Here is a 21,234-nt window from a genome sequence, read left to right as displayed (position 1 = left end):
AGCTCCGCCCTCCTCCCCCTGTTGAGTACGTTTACATGGAGTGCTGTTGCAGAAAAGCAACATCCATCATCAAAGACCCCCAGCATCCAGGCCATGCTCTCTTCTCGCTGTTGCCACCAGGAAGGAGGTTCGGGAGCCTCAGGATTCACACCACCAGGTTCAGGAATAGTTTTTGCCTCCTCAACCATCAGGATCTTGAACCAAAGGGGAGAACTTCACTGGACTTAATTTACCCCATCACTGAAATATTCCCACAACCTATGGACTCACTTTTAGATTAGATTAGATCATGAGGACATGCAGTCCTCTTTTATTGTCATTTAGTAATGCATGCATTAAGAAATCATACAATGTTCCTCCAGAATGATATCACAGAAACACAAGACAAATCAGGACTGAAAAACTGACAAAAAACACATAATTATAACATATAGTTACAACAGTGCAAAGCAATACCGTAATTTGATAAAGAACAGACCATGAGCACGGTAAAAAAAAGTCTCAAAGTCTCTCGAAAGTCCCATCATCTCACGCAGACGGTAGAAGGAAGAAAAACTCTCCCTGCCATGAACCTGCAACGCTACAAACTTGCTGATGCAGCACCCTGGAAGCACCCGACCACAGCCGACTCGAGTCCGTCTGAAACCTTCGAGCTTCCGACCAGCCCTCCGACACCAAGCACCGAGCACCATCTCTGCCTAGTGCTTCAACCCCGGCCCCGGCAACAGGCAATAGGCAAAGCTGAGGATTTGGGGCCTTCCCCTCCGGAGATTCTCGATCGCACAGTAGCAGCAGCAGCGAAGCGGGCATTTCAGAAGTTTTTCCAGATATTCCTCCGTGCTTCTCACGTTTGTCTCCATCAAATCAGGATTGTGCACAGTACCTACTCAACAAATACGATATCATACGATAAGGACTCTCCTTCTCATGTACTCAAAATCTATTGCTTATTATTGTTATTTTTTTACATTTCTTTTCTCAGTTCAAGATGGTAGAATCTGAGGTACAGGTACAGCCAAGCATGCTCATTTGTCAGTTACTAGGAACTTTTGGACTATGCTCGTCATGTTTAGTATTGTGGCTTTCTGAAGATTTACATAGATATTGTTGTGTAACCCTAATTGTTTAATGCTATTGTGTAGTGCCTTTGGGATGACACCAGGTTTAGATATTACTGTTGGGACAATATATACTGTGTTTGTGTTCCAAAGTCATTCAATTTCATCTTTTAATTCAACATATTAATCTCAGTTCTCGACTGATAGTTAAATCCACATTCTGATCAATTATTTCTGTATTTCGTTAAAACCTCAACCCCTTTTTCATGAGAACTACAACTTCAGAGTAAACACAAGAGATTCTGCAGATGCTGGGAATTCAGAACAACACACAAAATTCTGGAGGAACTCAGCAGGTCAGGCAGCACCTGTGGAAAGGAATAAGCAATTGGCTTGAGTCTCTTCATCAGGACTATAGATTCCGAGTTACCAAAATTCAATAATTCCACTCTTTTTTAAAGCTATCCATCTGATAATTATACTTTGCTTGCTTTATAGCCTTAATAAGCTGCTTTGCTAATTTTAGTCATTAGTATATTTGTATCCCTAGTTCACACTGCTGCCACTTAGATAATTATTTTCTAAGGAGTTCATAATCTCCTTTTCCTCTATGTGCAACTTTGAACTTAAATCCATTGATGTTCATTTGCTAATTACATGCTCATTCTTCACGTTTAGAGGTTACCACTATCTAAATAAAGAAATTTAAATATGCTTTTATATAATATATTGATGTGACCCTCCATTGTATCAACTATTACACCCAATCTGTTTCACCCACATACCTTTGTATATTTAAATGCTACCTTTAATTCTTGAATTCAATGCCCAGACGTTCCTCTCTCTAGTTCAAAGCAACAACATTTTGGATACTAAGTTGAGCACACACTCACTAAAGTTGTCTTCTCGAGCAATCCCCAGGATCAAGAACGATATGTTTCCACTCTGGTGTTGTAGACGCTGAATTGTTACTGAAGTTTATGTGGGATTTTCAGACTCTTTCACAGAGGATGTAATAGTTTCTGATGGGGCAGCAGGCATCCCACCTCTCCCGGAAGTCTCCCGCAAATTGATGGTGCTACCTCCCTGAAATGAGTTTTTGCAGGGTGGGATGTCTGGGGCAGGTACGTGAGTAGCTTGGAAGGTGGTACAATACTTCTGCCATGGAACTGAGATTTACAGTACCATCCTGAAAGTTATAAACCAAAAGTCAGTGGGGAAGCTACATTTTTTTGAAATGGTTTTGAAAGTTTTCCTTGACCTATCATTAATCTCTTGCTGTGACAAAACTTGAAAGTAAGTCTTTTTATGAGTCTGAAGTCAGGCCTGCACAACAGAGCTGACTGCATGTAATTGGGACTCATTGCTGGAGATGGTAGTTTGGGAGAAGACACTGACTTTGGTTTCCTTATTCTTACAGTGGATCTGAAGGATTTTGTGATGCATTGATGACAAATAACTGATATTTATGTGTGACACAATAAGTCAATGATGAACAACTGCAATCCTGCTATTGATCCTCTTCCCTCTTCCTTCTGTCATCAGTGAAGACAACTTTATAATATAATGGCATTTATAGAAACAGGAATTAATTAAATATGTCCCAAGGTTATGCTTAAAAGTATCGATTAACTATATCATTGATATAGTAATTTGATGTCTATTACTGGTTTTATTTATTCAGCAAGTAATGTAATAAAACTGATTAAACTTCACTGAATGACTTCTTATCGCTGAGAATTTATATGAAGTGAATATTGCTTGAGTAGGATTTTGAAATATTACATAAAATATAATTACTATATTTATGTCACAACTTTACATTCAACATTGCACTAAGAACCCTTCAAATGGCTCCAGATCTTGATCAGTATTGATAAACTATTTTGTAGATTAGCTTTTGAAGATTTAAAAAAAAATTACATTTTACAATAATACAGAAATTTATCTCCATGAGTTATATTTATTTCCATTGTCACTAAATTTTTCATGGAATCAAAATATATTATGAACCAGCGAAGGCTGCGCTGATGATCTTTAGCACAAAAGGCACTTCAGGTAAATTCCCCTGCATATTCATCATTTTCATTCTGCACATAATATTTTCTTTTTTTTAAATTTTATTTTTATTTGGATAAGGAGTTCACAATTATCATGTACTTTTTTCACACATATAACCTTTTCCATTTTTTATATGTATAAAACTACAATTATTTATACATTCTTAAGTACACATTGAGATGATATAAAAGCAAAATAAACATTTAAATAGATAATTATGTACTGTGGTAAATCTAACCTATTAGGCTAAGTAATGAAATTAGTTGTTAAGAAAAATGGTAATAATAGTTTCCATACAACCCTTCTGGACCATTTCCACTGGTCCAAAATGTTGCATACAAGCCTATATACCAACCATTGTAGGTGTTTATATCCCAATTTGTTCGTGCTTGTTCCTGCCCGCAGACATAATTATCCAATCCCTATGTACTTATTTACTTAATTTTCTCATTTTTTTTTATCCCTTTCCCAAATCTTTCCCTTTACTTGTGTTAATTCTCTATTTTCCAAAAAAAAACAACAAACATTTAGACTAGGGGTGCTTACGTTAGCAATATTACTGTGTTGATGAGAAGAGCAATATAAATCATTAGGAGAGTCATCTAAAGTCTGCTCGCATTGGGGTTATATATTCAATCCATTTATTCCAGATTTGATAAAATGTTTCTTTTTGAGTTCTCAGGGAGTAGGTCAACTTTTCCATTTTAAATATTTCCAAGATAATTTCGTACCAATCTTCTAATGTAGGTGGTATTGGATTTAGCCATTTTCTAGTGATTGATTTCTTACTTGCCGCTAAGAGGGCCTGCAGCAACTTTATATCTTCCTTCTGTTCAAGGAACAATATATGCCCCAAATAGAGCGTCTCAAAGTTCAGAGGTATCTGGGACCAAAGTACCTTAACTAATGTTCTATGAATACCTTCCCAAAATAGACTTAATTTAGGGCAATCCCAGAAAATATGAAAATGATTTGCCTCCTTGGAGCCGCACCTTCTCCAACACATCACATTTGTATCTTTATATTTTTCCTGATATGGGGTCTTGAAGTATCTTATAGTGTTTTTCCAACAATGTTCTCTCCAAGTCAAAGAATTAGTCGAGGACCATTGAAAGCTGCAGATTTTCCCCCAAGCCTCCTCTGAAAGTACCAACCCCGCTTCTTTCTCCCACTTCTCTTTAATATACAGTGTATTTACATTTTTAGCATGGGAGAGTGCATTATATAGGCGAGAAACTGATTTACTAGGTATTGAACTGCAAGCCGAATTCAGAATCTTGAAAAATTCTAATTCTACTGTTGATAGGTCTGTATATCTACAACTCTGGTTAACATAGTTTCGTATTTGAAGGTACCTAAAAAAGTCATTATGTTCTAGGCCATGTTTGTCCTGCAGGATTTGGAAACTTTGGAAACTCTCTTTTATCTATAAATGAGAGGTAGGTTGTAAGACCTTTCTCTATCCATAGCTCAAATCTTTTATCTCCTCTGTTGGGAAGGAATTCGGTATCATATGCACACCATCTAAAGAGTTTTAGCATGTTATTAATTCCACATGACTTAACCACCTTCTGCCATACTTTTAATGTAAGATTTATCCAAGCATTATTAAATTTTTCCAACTGGGCCATCAATCCTTTGTCAGCTATTGAGCCCTGAAGAGGAAAACTGTCAACTAATCCAAATTCAATTTCCTTCCATCTAGCCTTATATTCCCTATTACACCAATATAACAGAGGGGTTATCTGTGAGGCATAAAAATAATTTCTCAGGCAAGGAAGAACCATACCTCCTCCTTCCTTCCCTAACTGTAAGGTGTTATATCAAATTCTAGGTTTCCTTCCTTGCCAAATGAAGCGGGAAATCCATTTGTCCCATTCCCTGAATTGATTATCATCCACCTCCACTGGTAGAGTACGGAAAAGATATAATAACCGAGGAAGAATATTCATTTTTATAGTATTTATCCTTGAATTTAAACTTAAAAAGATTTAGCTTCCCACTTAAGATCGTATGTATCCTGCAATTTTTTGGATGGTGTATAATTTAGGGACATAACCTGCGTTTTCTTTACATTTATTTTATAACCTTATATTTTCCCAAAGTCATCCAACAGTGTAAACAATCCTATAAATGATTTTTCTGGTTCACTCAGATAGACCAAAACATCATCTGCGAATAACGCCACTTTCTGTTCAATCCCTGCCACCTTGATACCTTTTACGATTTCGCTCTGTCTTATTAGTTGGGCAAGTGGTTCAATATATAGCGCAAAAAGGAGAGGAGAAATTGGGCATCCCTGTCTAGTGCCTCTCTCTAAAATGAAGGAGTCAGAGAGGTCCCCATTTATCTTAATTCGGGCTGTTGGGCTGTCATACAGAGTCTGAATTACTTTAATAAACCTTTCTTGAAAGCCGAATCTTCCTAACACTCTGTATAGGAATGCCCAACTAACCGAATCAAAAGCTTTCTCAGCGTCCAATCCTACTACCATTGTCTCTGTCTCGTTCTTATTAACCTGTTCTAATATGTGCAGAGTTCTCCTTATGTTGTCCTGTGTTTGTCTTTGTTGAATAAATCCAGTCTGGTCTAAATGGATTAGGCCAGGTAAAAGCTTTTCCAATCTGCGCGCTAATATAGATGTAAATAGTTTGTAATCTAAATTAAGCACACTAATTGGCCGATAATTGCCACATTCTAGTTTATCTTTACCCTCTTTAGGAATAACCGAAATAATCGCTTCTCTCCAGGAAGGTGGAGTTTCTCCTCTCTGCAAGATCCAATTAAAGGTGTTAAGTAGTAATGGGGCTAACTGTGTCTTCAGGGACTTGTACCACTCTGAGGTAAACCCATCAGAACCCGGGGACTTTCCAGCCTTTAACCTAGAGATGGCCACGTTCAGTTCTTTGACAGTTACTGGTTCTAATAAACTTGCATTTTGTAAATCTGTAAGTTTAGGTAGATCTAAAAAATTCAATACACTGTCTATATAGGGCTCATTGGGGGCCAAACAATTGAATTCTCACGCCATAAATAAGAGCAAAAGATAAGCTGCTTTACCCAGTGGGTGAAGCTTTTGTTCAGGGAAAGAACAGGCTCTGCCCGGTGGATGAAAATGATGGTGAAGGGGAAGTGGTTTAATCTTTCTGGGAAATGGTTGCTCACCTGATACATAGGCCCCAGTCTGCCTTTGGTTGGCTAACTAGAATAGTCCTAATTTCCAACAAATAAAGAGCCAAACAGCTTGCCTTCACCAACACTCTTATCCACTTAGCAGAACTTGTTCTTATGCTGAACATCTTTTCTTTTGATTTTTCTCACTTTCTACAAATAAAAGGTGTACCCATGGGCACTCATATTGGCGCCAGATACACCTGTCCTTTTGCTGGCTATGCTTCCACAACACCAACAATAGTTTTGGTGCTGCTTCCAGCATTCATGATAATCTCATCAACTTTGCCACCATCTTCAACCTTGCCCATAACTTCACCTGGACTATCTCTGACAGTTCCCTTTCCAGATCTCTCCATCTTCATATCCAGAGACAAACTATCAAGTAAGTGCGGATTCATATTAAGGCCAAAGTGGATAAAGACATTAATGATCTAGGTTATTCTTTATAACTACTCAGCAGTTCCTTGATCACGGTTCATTGATTAACTTCTGATTCCAAATTATCAAATTAAGTGAATTTATGTTTTCAACCTATCAGAGTGGGATTTGAACTCAGGTCAACAGATTATTAATCCAAGTCCTGGATGGTTAATTACCAGACTACCACACCTTATTAAGAGTTAATTTTAACAGTGTGCAAATTATTTGGTTGCTGTTATAGTGGGAGGAATGATAAGCATGCTCTTTTGTATTGTATTCTGGAATCTACTTTGTAATCAAGACAGGAAAGATGACAGATCTGCCATTTTGCTCTTCAGTTTATAAAAGCAAATGTTTCAAAATATGAATGATCAAGGACCATTTTAAAGTTTTTGAAACCGTGTATTTATAGTGGCAGAATTATGACAACCCAGAAGTAACAATGCTGTCTCTGCTGCCAAGCATAATAGTGTAACTTTCCAAGATCTTGTTCTCCCTGAATTGACTATTACAGTGCACTTTTACTTGGCCTTGCACCTTTCATCCTGATAAATTACAGCTCCTCAAAACTTTAATGCCCATGTTTGAACTCCTACAAAATCTGGCTCTGTCATCATCCCTGCATTTTCGACCTAAGGTGCATCTAGCTCAATTAAAATCTCCCTATGACCCGGTCCATGCCATGTTTCCAACCATCGCTGAGCAGTAGGTACAGAAGCCTAATGTCCCACACCTTGAAGTTGAAGAACAACTACTTAAGTTCATCCATTTGGTTTTTGAACCAACCTGCAAAACCCAGCTCACTCCAGTTTAACATTCCAGGCACGTTGACTCCTTTGATTTGCTTTAATAATGTTTGCTTATAAAATGTATATATTTTAAGTTTAATTAATTTTGTGGATGCTGCTTGTATGGTGCTATGTGGCTGCAATACTGCAGTCAGTTTTCATTGCGCCTGTGTGTACATTTACTTGTGCATGACAAAAATTCAAGTTTGACTATGATTTTTGACTTTGTTTTAAAGTCATCATTCATAGGTTAGGTGGTCCCTCTGTCAGTAGCAAACTCCTGGTGAGCAACCCAGTGATCCTTGATGTGGAACAACCAAAAGAATGAGATTTGTTTACATTTCATCGTCACTCATTCCAGTTTTCTATGTCCCTATAACCTTTATCCCTTCCTTATTATAGACATGCAGGAAGGGAGAAGAAAGCCTAAATTTCACTGTGCTTACAAATTATCAACGCAGAAGCATGGGTCAACTGCCATTGGTACTTCCTGTCCTTCAGTATGCCTACTGAGGATCTATAGACTTTCATCTTAAGCCTTAGAGTGAACAAGTAAAATCATTCATCCATATCAGTTCTTTTTTCATAAGCTTGATACTTCCAATGACATTTATTTGTTTTTCAATAGATTTTACAGTAATTTTGTTGATGGATTCAAAAATTCAAAGTACATTTATTACACTGGACAATATAGATTTTACTTCCTGACTACTTTTGGGTGTATCTTATGGGATTTGGGCTGCTGATCCTGAAAATCACAACAAAATTTCCTATCATGCACAATTTTTATGAAATTGCTTAGATTTGTTATTTCAATTCATAATTCAAGTCAGAATAATTGATGCCAAGATGAGGGAAGGCATTTTTGTTGGTCCACAAATCAAACTGGTCATCAATGACAGGTAATTCAAAGAAATTCAAGTGGGACTGGAGAAAGTCGCATGGAAGGCATTTAAGGAAGTTGTTGAAAATTTTCGTGGCAACAACAGAGCTGGTTGACAACATGCTTCAAACCATGAAGTGCAACACCTTACTGAAGATTAATTTTTTACATTCCCATTTAGACTTTCTCCCCGTTGTCAGTGATGAGCATGGTGAAAGGTTTCACCAGGACATTGTGGTCTTGGAGAAACGGTATCAGAATAACTGCTATTCATCAATGCTTACTGACTACAGTTGGGCACTTAAGCGAAAAGCTTCAAACACTGTGTACAAATGAAAATCCTCAACATTTTTGCTTAGTTGAACTATTGCAAAGTGTTAGCACCATTATGCAATTAAAATCATTATATTCCATAAAAGTTAATTTTTTGTTTCTCTAAAGTCCTATGTGATACAAGTAGTCTGAAATTGTATTTATGTTTAGTTTCAACTCTATTATAAACAATAATAAATTATGAGCAAGCAACAGTTTTGAAAAAAAATTGCTGTCTAGTGTTATCAAAGTATGTAGACTACATATAACTTTGAGATCTGTGTCCATACAGGCAACTACAAAACAAAGAACCCAGTAGAACCCATCTAAAAAAAAGACCATTAAATACCTGATGTGCAGAAGAAAAGATCATTCAAATACAGTGATGAGTAAACCTCACAAATATCGAGCTGAACACCGACACGTCCCTCTCCTCTGGCCCCAGCACCTTGATCTTTTCAATCTGGCCTGGCGCTTACATCAGCCAAACCTTGGCTTGTTTCTCATTCTTGGACTCGGGCCCGATACTCGCCACCTCGATTCGATCCATATCTGACCTCTCCAATCTGGCCAGGCATGTAAATTGGTCAAACATCTACTTGTTCCTTGCTCTTGTCCCAGACCCTGCCACCTCCACTCTGTCTCGCCTTGCCTTAGTTCTGCTGCTTCACATCACCTCCAAGTCCGTTGCAGTAATGGCCAAATATTGGCTCGTTCGTCGCTGTTTGGGCCGAGCCCTGCCACCTCAATTCAGTCCATACACACCAAGTTGCACCTTTAAGACATCAGTTCAGACCTTGAAAGTGCCAGGTCATACTGGCAGCTCAAAAGCTCCACTCTGATTCGCCAAGGCCTTGCTTTGTCTTTAAGCAAATTGTTGAAAAATCTCTGACAATTATGAAATGTAGACTCTTTGCATCAGCAATCATAAACTTCATGTTCAATCTCAGTCATAGTGTTTTTCATTCAGGTTTTTTAACGCCTTTTATTTAAGTTCATTTAGACTCAACTCCCAACTTGTTGCCTGCTGGTCCTTGTTAGGCAATTTGCAAATTTGGTGTTTGTCTCATTAGTGTCTCCATTGCTAGGCAATATCAAATGATGGAAACTCAGCTTCTTCTTCCTGAGGAGCTTCCTGTGAATATGCACATCCTGGATTCCAGAAATGATGTAATACCACACAAGCTCCTCTAAACTCATACTGTGGTCATATTTATGATGTTTATTCTGTCTACTGAATCTTTTCATTGAATTATAGGACCAGACATCGTATTTCTACTGATCAAATGTTATGAAGTGGTGCAGCAATGCAGCTAATAGTACAGTACCACCTCTTCACAGGGGCACAGACAGAAGTTCAATCCTGACTTGGGTACTATTCTCTGTACAGCTTGTGCATTCTCCCTACTTCCAGGTAATCTGGTTTCCTCCAGTATCCCAATGACAAGTTGGCCATCATAAATAAATGGTAAAAATATAGGGGAAATTGACAAAAATGTGGGGAACAATATTAAAAAGATGGGATTAGCATAGTGTTAGTGTAAATGGGTTGCTGATAGTTACTGAGGACTTGCTGAACCAAAAGCTTTCTTTCCATGTTTTATTAATCTACTCTCCAACTATTCGTCAGTACTCTCACCAAGGCAAGTTAAATCTGTTGCAGTGATCTCCTCTTAGAATTCTTCTTTGCAAGTATTAAAAAATGACTGTAAATTGGATACTTTCCCCCCTTTTACTGAGAAAAATGTTCTAATTCTATCTAAATATTCTGTCCATTACTTGATTAAATTATTAAATTAAATTCAATCATTTTGCTTGCTTTACCCTCCTTGACAACACTGATGTATTAATAATTCTATGCATAATGCTCTAATTCTTTGACATGCCATTCTGCAGGTTATACTGTTGCCCCACTCTAAATAAGGGAGGGGAGGGAGGGAACGTCAACTCAGACCATGAGAGGCCTGCTTCGGGCATTTTCATGCCTTACAAGGCACAGATTGAAAGTCTGTGTGGGGCACCACTCCTCGCGCAGACACTAGAGCAATGTGTGGTTAAGTGCCTTGCTCAAGGACACAAACACGCTGCCACAGCTGAGGCTCGAACTAGCGATCTTCCAATCACTAGACGAACGCTTTAACCACTTGGCCACGTGCCCAACACTCTAAATAAACAACCATTAAATGCCGTGAATGGTACGCAACTCTAATTTCTCAAAAATTTCTCAATCAGTTCTCTTTCATTGGTATTACCAATGATGGCTCCATTCAACATGTTCAGACATTGAGGAAAATAATACTCATAATTCAGCCATTAGCATGTGTATTTGCTATGTAAAAAAAATGTTTTTATTGTGCAACCAGTCACTAGAGGGTGTTGATAACAACAGGATCACAACACAAATAATTCCAAATTCCCTTCACCAGGGCCCCCAAGCTCTTAAAATTCACTTTGGTTTTCACAGGACCATTGTGAAATTGTACTGGGTAAGGAATGCTTTTTTTTTAATGGTACTCATTTCCTTAGACCCACAAGCACTATCAGAGTTGTTTTAAAAGATTCATATCAAAAAATATGTAATTTAAAAAATATGTAGAAATTGAGCAGTATACACCAAGAAAACAATTATAATTCATTTTCTGATTCTAAGTTAGACTTTTGTTTTATCATTCATTCTCAGACATGGGTATCACTGGTGGGGCCAGTTTTTTAATTTGTTCCTGATTGGGCATCTCAGATTCCGCAGTGATGAATGGGCCATCACAGGTAGCCCAGACTATATAAGGGCAGCAGACTTCCTTTCTTGAATTATTTAAGTAGCAGATATTATTTTTTAATAATGATCCAGATGTTTCATTATAGTTTTATCTAGTTAATCAAATTTAAATTTCTTAGCTGATAATGTAGTATTTAAGCTATCATTTCTCGACCAGTAGTTTAGGCCTCTGGATGATTGTCCAATCAGTTTCCTATTTTGCCACTATAATCTCAACATTGGCTTGCTAAATATTTATGATTAAGATGTTCATTTTAACATCATACTAATTTTAAATTGCCTTACAGAAAGTACACTATTTTTAAATCCAACAAAAATGTTTTTCAATAGGAAGAAAAGAAACAATTATATTGTAATTGCATTGAACAACTGAAGGTTTTACACTCAAATCAATGCAAGTAATCTTACCACTCAATCTAATCATCCAATGTTATAGATCACTCATTATAAACAAAGTACCAATAGTGCACTGTTATCCAGAGGAGTAGGAGGAAGCTCTGTTCTGTTGAAGGTGCGTTCTTTTGGATGGGATGGTAAAGCAATGTCCAGTTTGCTCTCTCTGTTGTAAAAGGTCCCAGGAAATTATTTTAAACAAGCATATCCTCCTCAACCCTGCCTATATCCATTGTTCTACATTATTTAAAAGCAGTTTGACGTTATCACATTCTGTTGGAACATTTCCTAATCTGCAATAATGAGCCTACTTCAATGGGACATCCTGCGAATTACGTCAAAATCATCATAAGGTTTACCTGTCTATCTTTTGCACCAGTTGTAACTTATTCACCCACTCTACCTAAATGAATGAAAGATCAATGCTGTTCATGATGGTGATGGTCCAAAACATCATAAGTTTAACTCCAGAGCTTTATCTGCCAAACTATATTGAACCAAACTGCCTAATCTTAAACTATAGCACAGTGACTTTATTATGGAACAATGAACTTTATTAAACAATAAAAAATATACACCAGGGAAAATATTTTCGTTTATTCTTTATATTTTCAAAATGTGTTCCTTCTGCTTGTTTGTTGAACCCATGTTTCAAAATATTAAAAGGGCACTTGTTGCTACAGTAAAATTGTGTAACAATTGCAGCTTAATAAATGAAAATCTGATTTTTTTTTGTTTTACATACAGTGTTTTACTATGGTAATGAAACTAAGTGGTTCTTTCTGATTTCTCTACTCCGTACAGTTCGGAGAGTTTTTTGAACTGAAGTCCCCAGTCTCCAAGGTAATTATAATCCTGTTCCGAATGTGCAGTGACTGAATCCAGTGAACTGATTGATCCTGCCGTGGATCCATGGCCTTCATATGCATATGTCTGGAGAGAGTCATATGGAGGAACACTCTGATCTAGGTCTGCTTCCTGCAGTTTTTGCTTAATAAACTCATGAATGTCAGGGCTGTTGAGGGCTGAGGGGGGTCTTTGTCTGGGTAAGGGTTGCACATCAGGCTTGACATCCCGCCGATATCTCACTTCTTCAGCTGCTGCAGGGTTTCTCAGTGCCGTAATATCGAAAGCCTCTGTATCCTCTTCTCCTCCTCCCTCATCATCATATGTCACCACGTTCTCTCGAATATCTTCTTCTGAAAGAATGAGTGGCTCTTTCTTGCCCCGCTTCAGAGTGATGAACAGAACAATGATAGCTGTAAAGATAAGACAGTGGAAGTAATGAGATTTCACGGAAGGACCAATACGGAATTTACTTCCAAACTTAGGGTAAGCTACTCACACAGAAGCTTCATCTGAAATTACCAAGTGCAGAAAAATTGCACCCATTGCTTCCAGCTCTTAGGATTTTAATTTAACAAGGTAACATAAAGAAATTCAGATATTCTGCAGATGCTGGGAATCTTAAGCAACACAAACAAAATGCTGGAGGAACTCAGCATGTAAGGCAGCATCTATGGAGGAAAATAAACAGCTATTGTTTCAGGCCGAGACCCTAATCTCAGGACACCGTGAGTGTTTTACAGCCTATAAGTACCTTTGAAGTTCCACTGCTGAGGCAAAAAATGAAACCAAATCATTAGAAAGAGGTGACATAGAGTCAAAAGGTATTGAATCATTGTGGATAGATTGGTGGTGATGAAGGAAAATCCAATGTTAGCATTCATTTCAAGAGGACTAGAATATAAAAGCAAGGATGTAATGTTGATAATTTAGAAAGTACTGGGTGAGGCCTCACTTGGAGTATTGTGAGCAGGTTTGGGCCCCTTATCTTGGAAAGGATGTACTGAAACTGGAGAGGTTTCAAAGGAGGTTCAGCAAAATGATTTTAGGATTGCAACACACATCGAAGTTGCTGGTGAACGCAGCAGGCTTGAATAGCTTATCATATGAAGCGTGTCTGATGACCCGGGGCCTGTATTCACTAGAGTTCAGAAGAATGAGGGGTGAGCTCATTGAAACCTGTGTTGAAAGGCCTTGATAGAATGGATTATGGAGATGATGTTTCCTATGGTGGGATAGTCTAAGAGCAGAGTATACAGCCTCAGAATAGGGGTGTCCTTTTAGGACAGAGATGAGGAGGAATTTCTTTAGCCAGTGAGTGGTGAATCTGTGGAACTCTTTGCCACAGGCTGCCTTGGAGGCCAAGTTTTTATGTATAGTTAAGGCAGAGTTTGATAGATTCTTAATTGGTCACAGCATGAAGGGATATGGGGGGAGGGGGCAGGGAAAGCAGGAGATTGGGTTTGAGAGGAAATTTGGAGACTTGCTGGGCTAAATGGCCTAATTCTGCTCCTATATTTTATGGTATTTTAGTCTTATGATAAAGTAGAAAGAACAGCAGCTAATTTAAGCACAGCAAGCTTCAGAAATTGGTGGTTTGAAAAATCCTTTTTATTTTGTAATGTTGAAAAGGGATAAATATTGGCAGCACACAAGGGATAAATGTCTTCTATGTCACTCACTTGTGAGAGAACAAGGATTTGGTTTGACTTTTCATTTGAAATAGCACAGAGGCAGTGCAGTGTTCTGTTAACACTGCATGGATGGGTTAGCCTAGATTTTATTCTTCAATTTAAATCTTTTAAACTTTAATCTCCTAAATCTCTTAAACCTATCACTGTCTGACTGCTTCTTAAAAGCAAGATTGAATTGATGAATTTATTTTGAATTTTTTTAATGGGTGAGCAGGTCTATTAGCAGGAACTTGGTGTAAGTTGTCATACATAGTCAATTTTACCATGACCAGAGCAATTTGGAATAGTTGTTGTTTTCCTGTTCAGCGTTCAGAGTATAGCAGATTATCATTTTTATTTATTAATGAGCAGGTTTGCTGAGGTACAGACTAAAATAAATGAAATAAGAATGATAGCTAATTATGTGGCCTGGAACGATTTTGTGTCCAATGTGTGAGAATTTGTAGCTACCTCCAATAAACTATCACAGAACTATCACAGGTCCTTTTTAATTTCAAGCTGCATTGCATCTTGGTTAAATAAATGATTTGTACCTTAATTTCTTTCTTATCAGTGTATTTGTAAACAGATTGAAGATGAAGTTGACTCAACAGGTCTGGAGATAAATGAGTTCATAAATTGTGGCCACAAGAAGTAGTTTGTAGACATCAGGAGCTGAAGGCAGGGAAATGCCAACTAACTATAGCTTTTCAACATCATTTTGTTTTCCCATCTCACTCTTTTACATTTTATCTTTTGCACTCTCTCTTTCATCCTCTTTCACTCTCTGTGCCCTATTATAATTCACTCCAACCATGACAAACTTTGACATGAAGATATTACATAATTAATTGTTCTAAAAATTTAAAGTGAAGCTTTCTCTTTAAGATCCTATTCTAATCTCACTTCCTGTTTTTTTTTATAACCTCCAGCTAGACTGAACAGAGGTGGGCCAGTCACCCACCACTGGATCAGTGTTAAGTTACTCATTTTTTATCCTTCCAAACACTTGCTCTGGAACTTCCATTCCAAGAATGTCTCTGAGAATGGCACGGCCGGGTGAGAAAAAGGTGCACATGGTGACCCACAAGGAGACAAGAAGGAGACCAGACTTCAAACAAGTTTAGACCTTAAATAAAACCACAGTTCTCCAGTAAACAGCCCTATTATGAAAGGTCATGCGAGATGGCTCTCTATGTGCAAGAGCTGGTAGATGCCCATACTACCAGAGGTGTATCCCTGATAACTGCCTTCCATGAAACCACTACTTGCATGTAGGAATAGCAGTACAAACTAGCCTCATCCACCAAGAAACCACATTTCCTTGTCTACCTGCATATAAGAATGCTCCTAACTAGGGGCATGTTCATCCAGATTCATTGGGACTTCCATGCTATACTATCCTCTGAGACAACAAAAATAGTTAATTCCAAGGCAACTTCCCCTGGCGCCCCTCCTCCTTCCCTTTCTCCCATGATGCACTCCCCTCTTCTATCAGATTCCTTCTCCTCCAGCCCTTTGCTTTTTCCATCTATCATCTCCCAGCTTCTTATTTCATCTCCCTCCCCACCCACCTAACTTGTCCTCCTTTCTCCCTCACCTTTTTTTATTTTGGCACCTCCCTCATTCCTTTCCAGTCCCGCTGAATGATCTTGGCCTGAAACATCAACTGGTTATTCATTTCCAAAGATGCAGCCTGATTGTTGTTGTTTGTTGTTTGCAGTCTGACCTGTTGAGTTTTCCAGCATTTGAAATATGTTGATTGTGTCAAGGACCAGTACATCTGAAGACGTGCTCGGGACAATCCAAAGCATTGCTATGCATCTACTGCCAACATAGCATGCCCACAACTTACTTAATCTAAAGCATATGTCCTTGAAATACGGAAGGAAACTGGAGTACCCTGAGAGAACCCACATGGTCAGAAGGAGAATGTACAAACTCCTTAAGACAGTGGAGTCTGTAAGGACTCCCAATTGCTTTATGAAGTGTTGCATAGACCACTAGAAGGCAATGATAAAATCTTGCAATTAGTAAATTTTTGCAATGCTGGATGCTAATCTAGGAATCAATTTTGTATTTAACTTTTATGGATCGACTCAAGTCAATATGTGCCTCCATGCAGATCTATTCTGCTATGTGCACAGTGACAAATACTGTTACACATAAACGGTGCCATATAGTTGGAGCAGAACAACATGCTCCCATGAACTGTTGAGAAAAAAAAGACTTTCATGGCTAGATAGCTCAGGACTACTAGCTTAGATATTTGTTAAAGGCCATGAGCATTTTCGATACTCAGAAACAGTTCAAGACATTTGAAGATATTCCAAGATTCCTAAAAATATTACTAGAAATTTCAGACATTCATGTCTTTATTTCCTATCAATTGCATGGGTAACTGTGGATATTCCTCTCTAATATTGATACCAATTTGCTGTATTTTTGTATAGGCACTGTAGCTGAAGGCAGCCTACAGAAGAAATGCTTAATTTAAACTAGGAATAATATACAAGGCTGTTTATAACTTACATACATCAAAGCTAGTAAAAGAATTATTTTCTTTAAACATTTAATAGGATTAAATTACAAACTATCTAAAACCAATTTACCGTGACAGTAAAAATGATACTGGCATTATGATAAAACATAGCAATATAGAAATGGTAATACCAAAATTTTTAAATTTGGTAAGACTAATTACTGTATATGATAAAGAGAGACAATGTAATGCCTTAAAGTAGGTTAATAAAGTGGGAATCTGCTGTAAGTTTTGTCATGGCTTGGGCATTAAAAGATACTAACATCTATCACTGGATGATTTATAACCTTTCCTTTAAGTGTTTGCTCAGTGACCTTTCACAGTGAACTGTAATTTCTATATAATGCACCCACTTTCCTTATGACTGCAGAATTTTGTGAAATGTAAATCACTTATCTAATAACAATTTCTCTTTTATCCAGCTGTTTTATATTTTGGAAACTGCTCCACTGATCTTTCCAAAGTCTGACATAACAACACAACTGTACTGCAATGGACTGTCAGCAAGATTATCTTCTCAGCTTGTCCATGAATTGTACTGTGCTTGCACTGAGACAGAGTATGCATAGCATTGACAGTGTAACATCGCCAACAGAAATGCAGGGAGCAGCATTAACCAAGAAACATGAGCTTTTTTGATCTCCATGAAGCCCTTGATTCTCAATCCAGAAGGAATGTGGAAAAACATCCTCAAACTTGGATGCCCATAGAAATTTTATCTCCAGACGTTCTTTGCCTTGAAGAGACAGGTAAGCAATAATCAAAACTAACGAGTCCAAAACAGAACCAATTTTAATAAAGGTTGGATTCCAGCAAGGCTCCTTTATTGATACCACATATCCTGGAACAATCTACTTTGATGCAATATTGCACCACACTCCCAACAACCATCCCATTAGAGTGGAGCTAATCTAAAGCTAAAATAGGAGACTGTTCTACCTGTGACAACTACTTGGAGCTAGTACACAGGGCATATTTATCAATTATGCATTTTCATAAGCTGAAGCATCATTAACTCATTCACTCAAGCAGGCAGATGGGCAGTTCAAATGGACATCATGATCTACATGAGGATCATGGGTTAACGGTCATGTTCCTGTACTGTATTGTTCTATGCTTATACACTGGATGGACCTTACATTCAAGACCTGCAAGGGAAAAGTCCCACTGTTAACACCACCTTCTGACAAGCAAGGTGCACATTGAGACCCCAGAGCTTTGTACCACTTCTCATACCTCAGAAATCTCCTCTGAGGAAAGGCAGATAAAGAAAATTAAGTTTGGCACTGCCCGCAGTGCACTGGAACTGCCTTTGGCCGGCAGAGGAAAAGGATGTTTTAAGATCATGATTTCACATTTTATACAAAACTCATCAAAAGTCTCTGTGATCCCATATTCCTCTGAGACATGGATTACCTGCAACAGGTATTTCAATGCACTGGAAAAATATCACCAATGCCATCTATGTGCAAAATCCTCCAAATTTACTGGGAGGATAAATGAATCAGTATTGATGCCCTCCTGATGGCTAACAATGACAGAACTGAGGTTCCAGTTACTAGTCATGAGGCAGGGCATGTTTCTTGCCTGCCCAAGTCCAAATACTCAAAGCAGACACTTTATTCTGTGCTCTGTTGTGAGAAGATAACTAGGCAGCCAGAGGAAAAGTATCAAGGACGTTCTTAGAGCCTTCTCATAAAATACAATATTTCCATTAACTCTTGTCAATCTCTGGCTTATGGCCACAGAAAAGGAGGGCCAGGAACATTTGAGATGACACTCATGTCCAAGCACACAGGCACTCCAAAGGAGCATTCCACCTCACCAGCAAGTCATCTGGCCCTATCAGCCACCCTCTGCCCCACCCTTGAAAGAGGCTGCAGGATCCACGTGGTCTTTATCAGCCACATGCTGCCTCACAGAACTGGAATGGGAACAACAGAGTAGCCATGATCTTATTGAATTGTAGATCAGACTCTTATTTATGTTCTTAATTTCTTATACTTGATTCCAAAGGACTACTTAAGAAGTATGTGACTGATAGAATCCAGAAGCATTGACTTAATTGTGAAAGTAATGGATCTAACTATGATTAATAAATAAGCAAAAAAAATTCTGTTATCTGGGCAAAATGGAGATATTGTGCACCATCTAAACTAGGAATAAAAATATTCCATTTTTGATCTTGCTGAAAAAATTGCTTTATTGTCAGGCTTATATTCCTAACTCAGATGTATTTATTCCTCATAGCAATTCAATCCAAACTTATACCCTGCTTTATTAAATACATGTATATACTGTATATTTGTTTGTACATATCTGGTCAACATCTGTCATGCTGCGATTTTGTAAATGAATAAGGGAAATGAACATTTGCAATTATAAAGGAAATATAACGGACGTCCATTATTACCAGTGCTAGCATGGCCTGCGGGAACTAACTGATTGAATAGTGTGTCTCTGGCATAGAGAAATCATTGAAAGAATGAGTAGATTTGTTGAAAAACTGTGTGGCCATTCATAGTACAGATTATTTTCAAACAACCAGCTACCATTCATTAATCAGGAATACACAGAATCATGAATCATCCAATACAGATATCTCCAAGCATCAACAATGGATCAATGATCAGCATTCATTCCAAGATATGTTCCATCAAGTTTCTGTTAAATACATCTAAAGGAATGTAATTGATAGCCTGCAGTAATCTTAGTGGAATAATCTCATTTTAGAAATTAATTGATGTATATGCCAAATAAATCCTCCCATCATTTACTACTTTGCAATTACTCCCCAAGTGCCCATTGCTTTCTATCACATTAAACCAAACCAATTTTTTCAAGCATTGCACACCCTTTTATCAAACTGCTCATGAATTAGTTTCACAATTGCTGGTTTGTACAACCTTTCCTTCTTCAAACTGTTATTTGTTGAAATAAAGAATACTTCAAATTCAACTGCTTATTTTTCATTTTTTCCCTTTCCAAATGGGAATAAAACATTTTCAAATGACATAAACATCATATCAACAGGAAAAAAAACCTGAGTTATTAACTTGGTTGTACATGGAGATTTCCCAAAGGTCATCTTTCCAGTGATTGTCTCCAGTCCTGCGCTTCAAGCATATTTAGTGACGATAATCTTATCCCCGCAGAACTCACTGTGAGATTAATATTTTTCCTCCATTACTGGTGTCTAACAATCCCATGAATCCTTTTATTATGTCCTGGTAGAAAATAAAATTTTGCACCAGGAATCAAGCTATTGATCATAAACAGTCACTGCACTTATCTTTTATGATTAGACGATTTAGCTTGAATAGGCAGTAATACATTATTTGAATGCAGTGGCTGGTGACTACTGCTCTCTGTGGAGAAAAAAAATCCTAGCCTTTTTTTTTGCACTCTAGAAACAAGTCGTATTAGATAAGCCAATGGACAGATCAGTTAGCTATTGACTTGACAACAGCTATGCAGCATAGCATTTCAAACACCTGCTAGTAATATTGCAGATACAGCTTTCAATTATGTAAATGGCAAGCAAGTGAAACAGGACATCTGCTTAAAACAATAAAATACTCCAAACACGCTGTTCATTGTGCAACCTTCATCCTGGCTAATATCCTCGTTGACATTTTTTCCTTTCAATCATCTGGCTGACTGCTTCAAAATGCACACTGCGTGATTACAAAATAAATTGGAAATGAGCACTTAGCATTAAGAGCATACACACTCCCTCGGTTAGCACTAAATACATTATTATCTGACCCAAATTGTATTGATTTAGTTCCACAGTTGATGATACATTGATGTTTTCCATATTGCCTCAGTCATGCAAATGTTTGAAGTTGGAATCTCCCCCAAATCTTGAGCCAACAATTATTACAACTAATTCCACCTGCTTCATAGAACATTGTCACAGGCTAAGCTACAGTTTTGCTGTTCTACTTGACCATTTGTTTTCTGCATGTCTTAGCCCATCTGTTGATGATTTTTTTTATCTATACCACCTATAGAACACAAAGTTCACCCAGCTGGATTTTCATCCTTCCCCATCTATAATATTCAGATTAATGTCCTGCAGGTTATTCCCTAATTCAGACCATGTCTTACAGACCCATAACTCCTATGTTGTAGCAGTAAAGCTCCCAACCTTAATTTAAATTTCTTTCAGCCTCACCCCTTCCTGTCACTTTTTCACCTAAGTCTTCAGTGTTTCAGGAAATAAACCCTCCGTGGTCACTTTATTAGGTATCCCCTGTACATAGACATGCTGCTGTAGCCCGTTCACTTCAAGGTTCAATGTGT

At 37.8% G+C, this 21,234-nt stretch overlaps 1 protein-coding gene across 1 annotated transcript in view; it reads right to left on the bottom strand.

The window, feature by feature from the left end:
* Window positions 1–11,043: 11,043 nt before the first annotated feature.
* LOC134357707 (cadherin-18-like) overlaps window positions 11,044–21,234 on the bottom strand; it is a 261,240-nt gene continuing 251,049 nt past the window's right edge. The window contains exon 12 of the mRNA XM_063069328.1: window positions 11,044–13,124. Within this exon, the coding sequence (XP_062925398.1) occupies window positions 12,634–13,124 (491 nt within the window). The 3' untranslated portion in view covers window positions 11,044–12,633. The remainder of the gene's footprint in view (window positions 13,125–21,234) is intronic.

Source organism: Mobula hypostoma, chromosome 17 (assembly GCF_963921235.1).
Source record: "Mobula hypostoma chromosome 17, sMobHyp1.1, whole genome shotgun sequence".
In the NCBI taxonomy this organism is placed as follows: Eukaryota; Metazoa; Chordata; class Chondrichthyes; order Myliobatiformes; family Myliobatidae; genus Mobula; species Mobula hypostoma.
The sequence above is the reverse complement of the archived record's forward strand: the minus strand, read 5'-3'. Positions and strand labels throughout refer to the sequence as shown.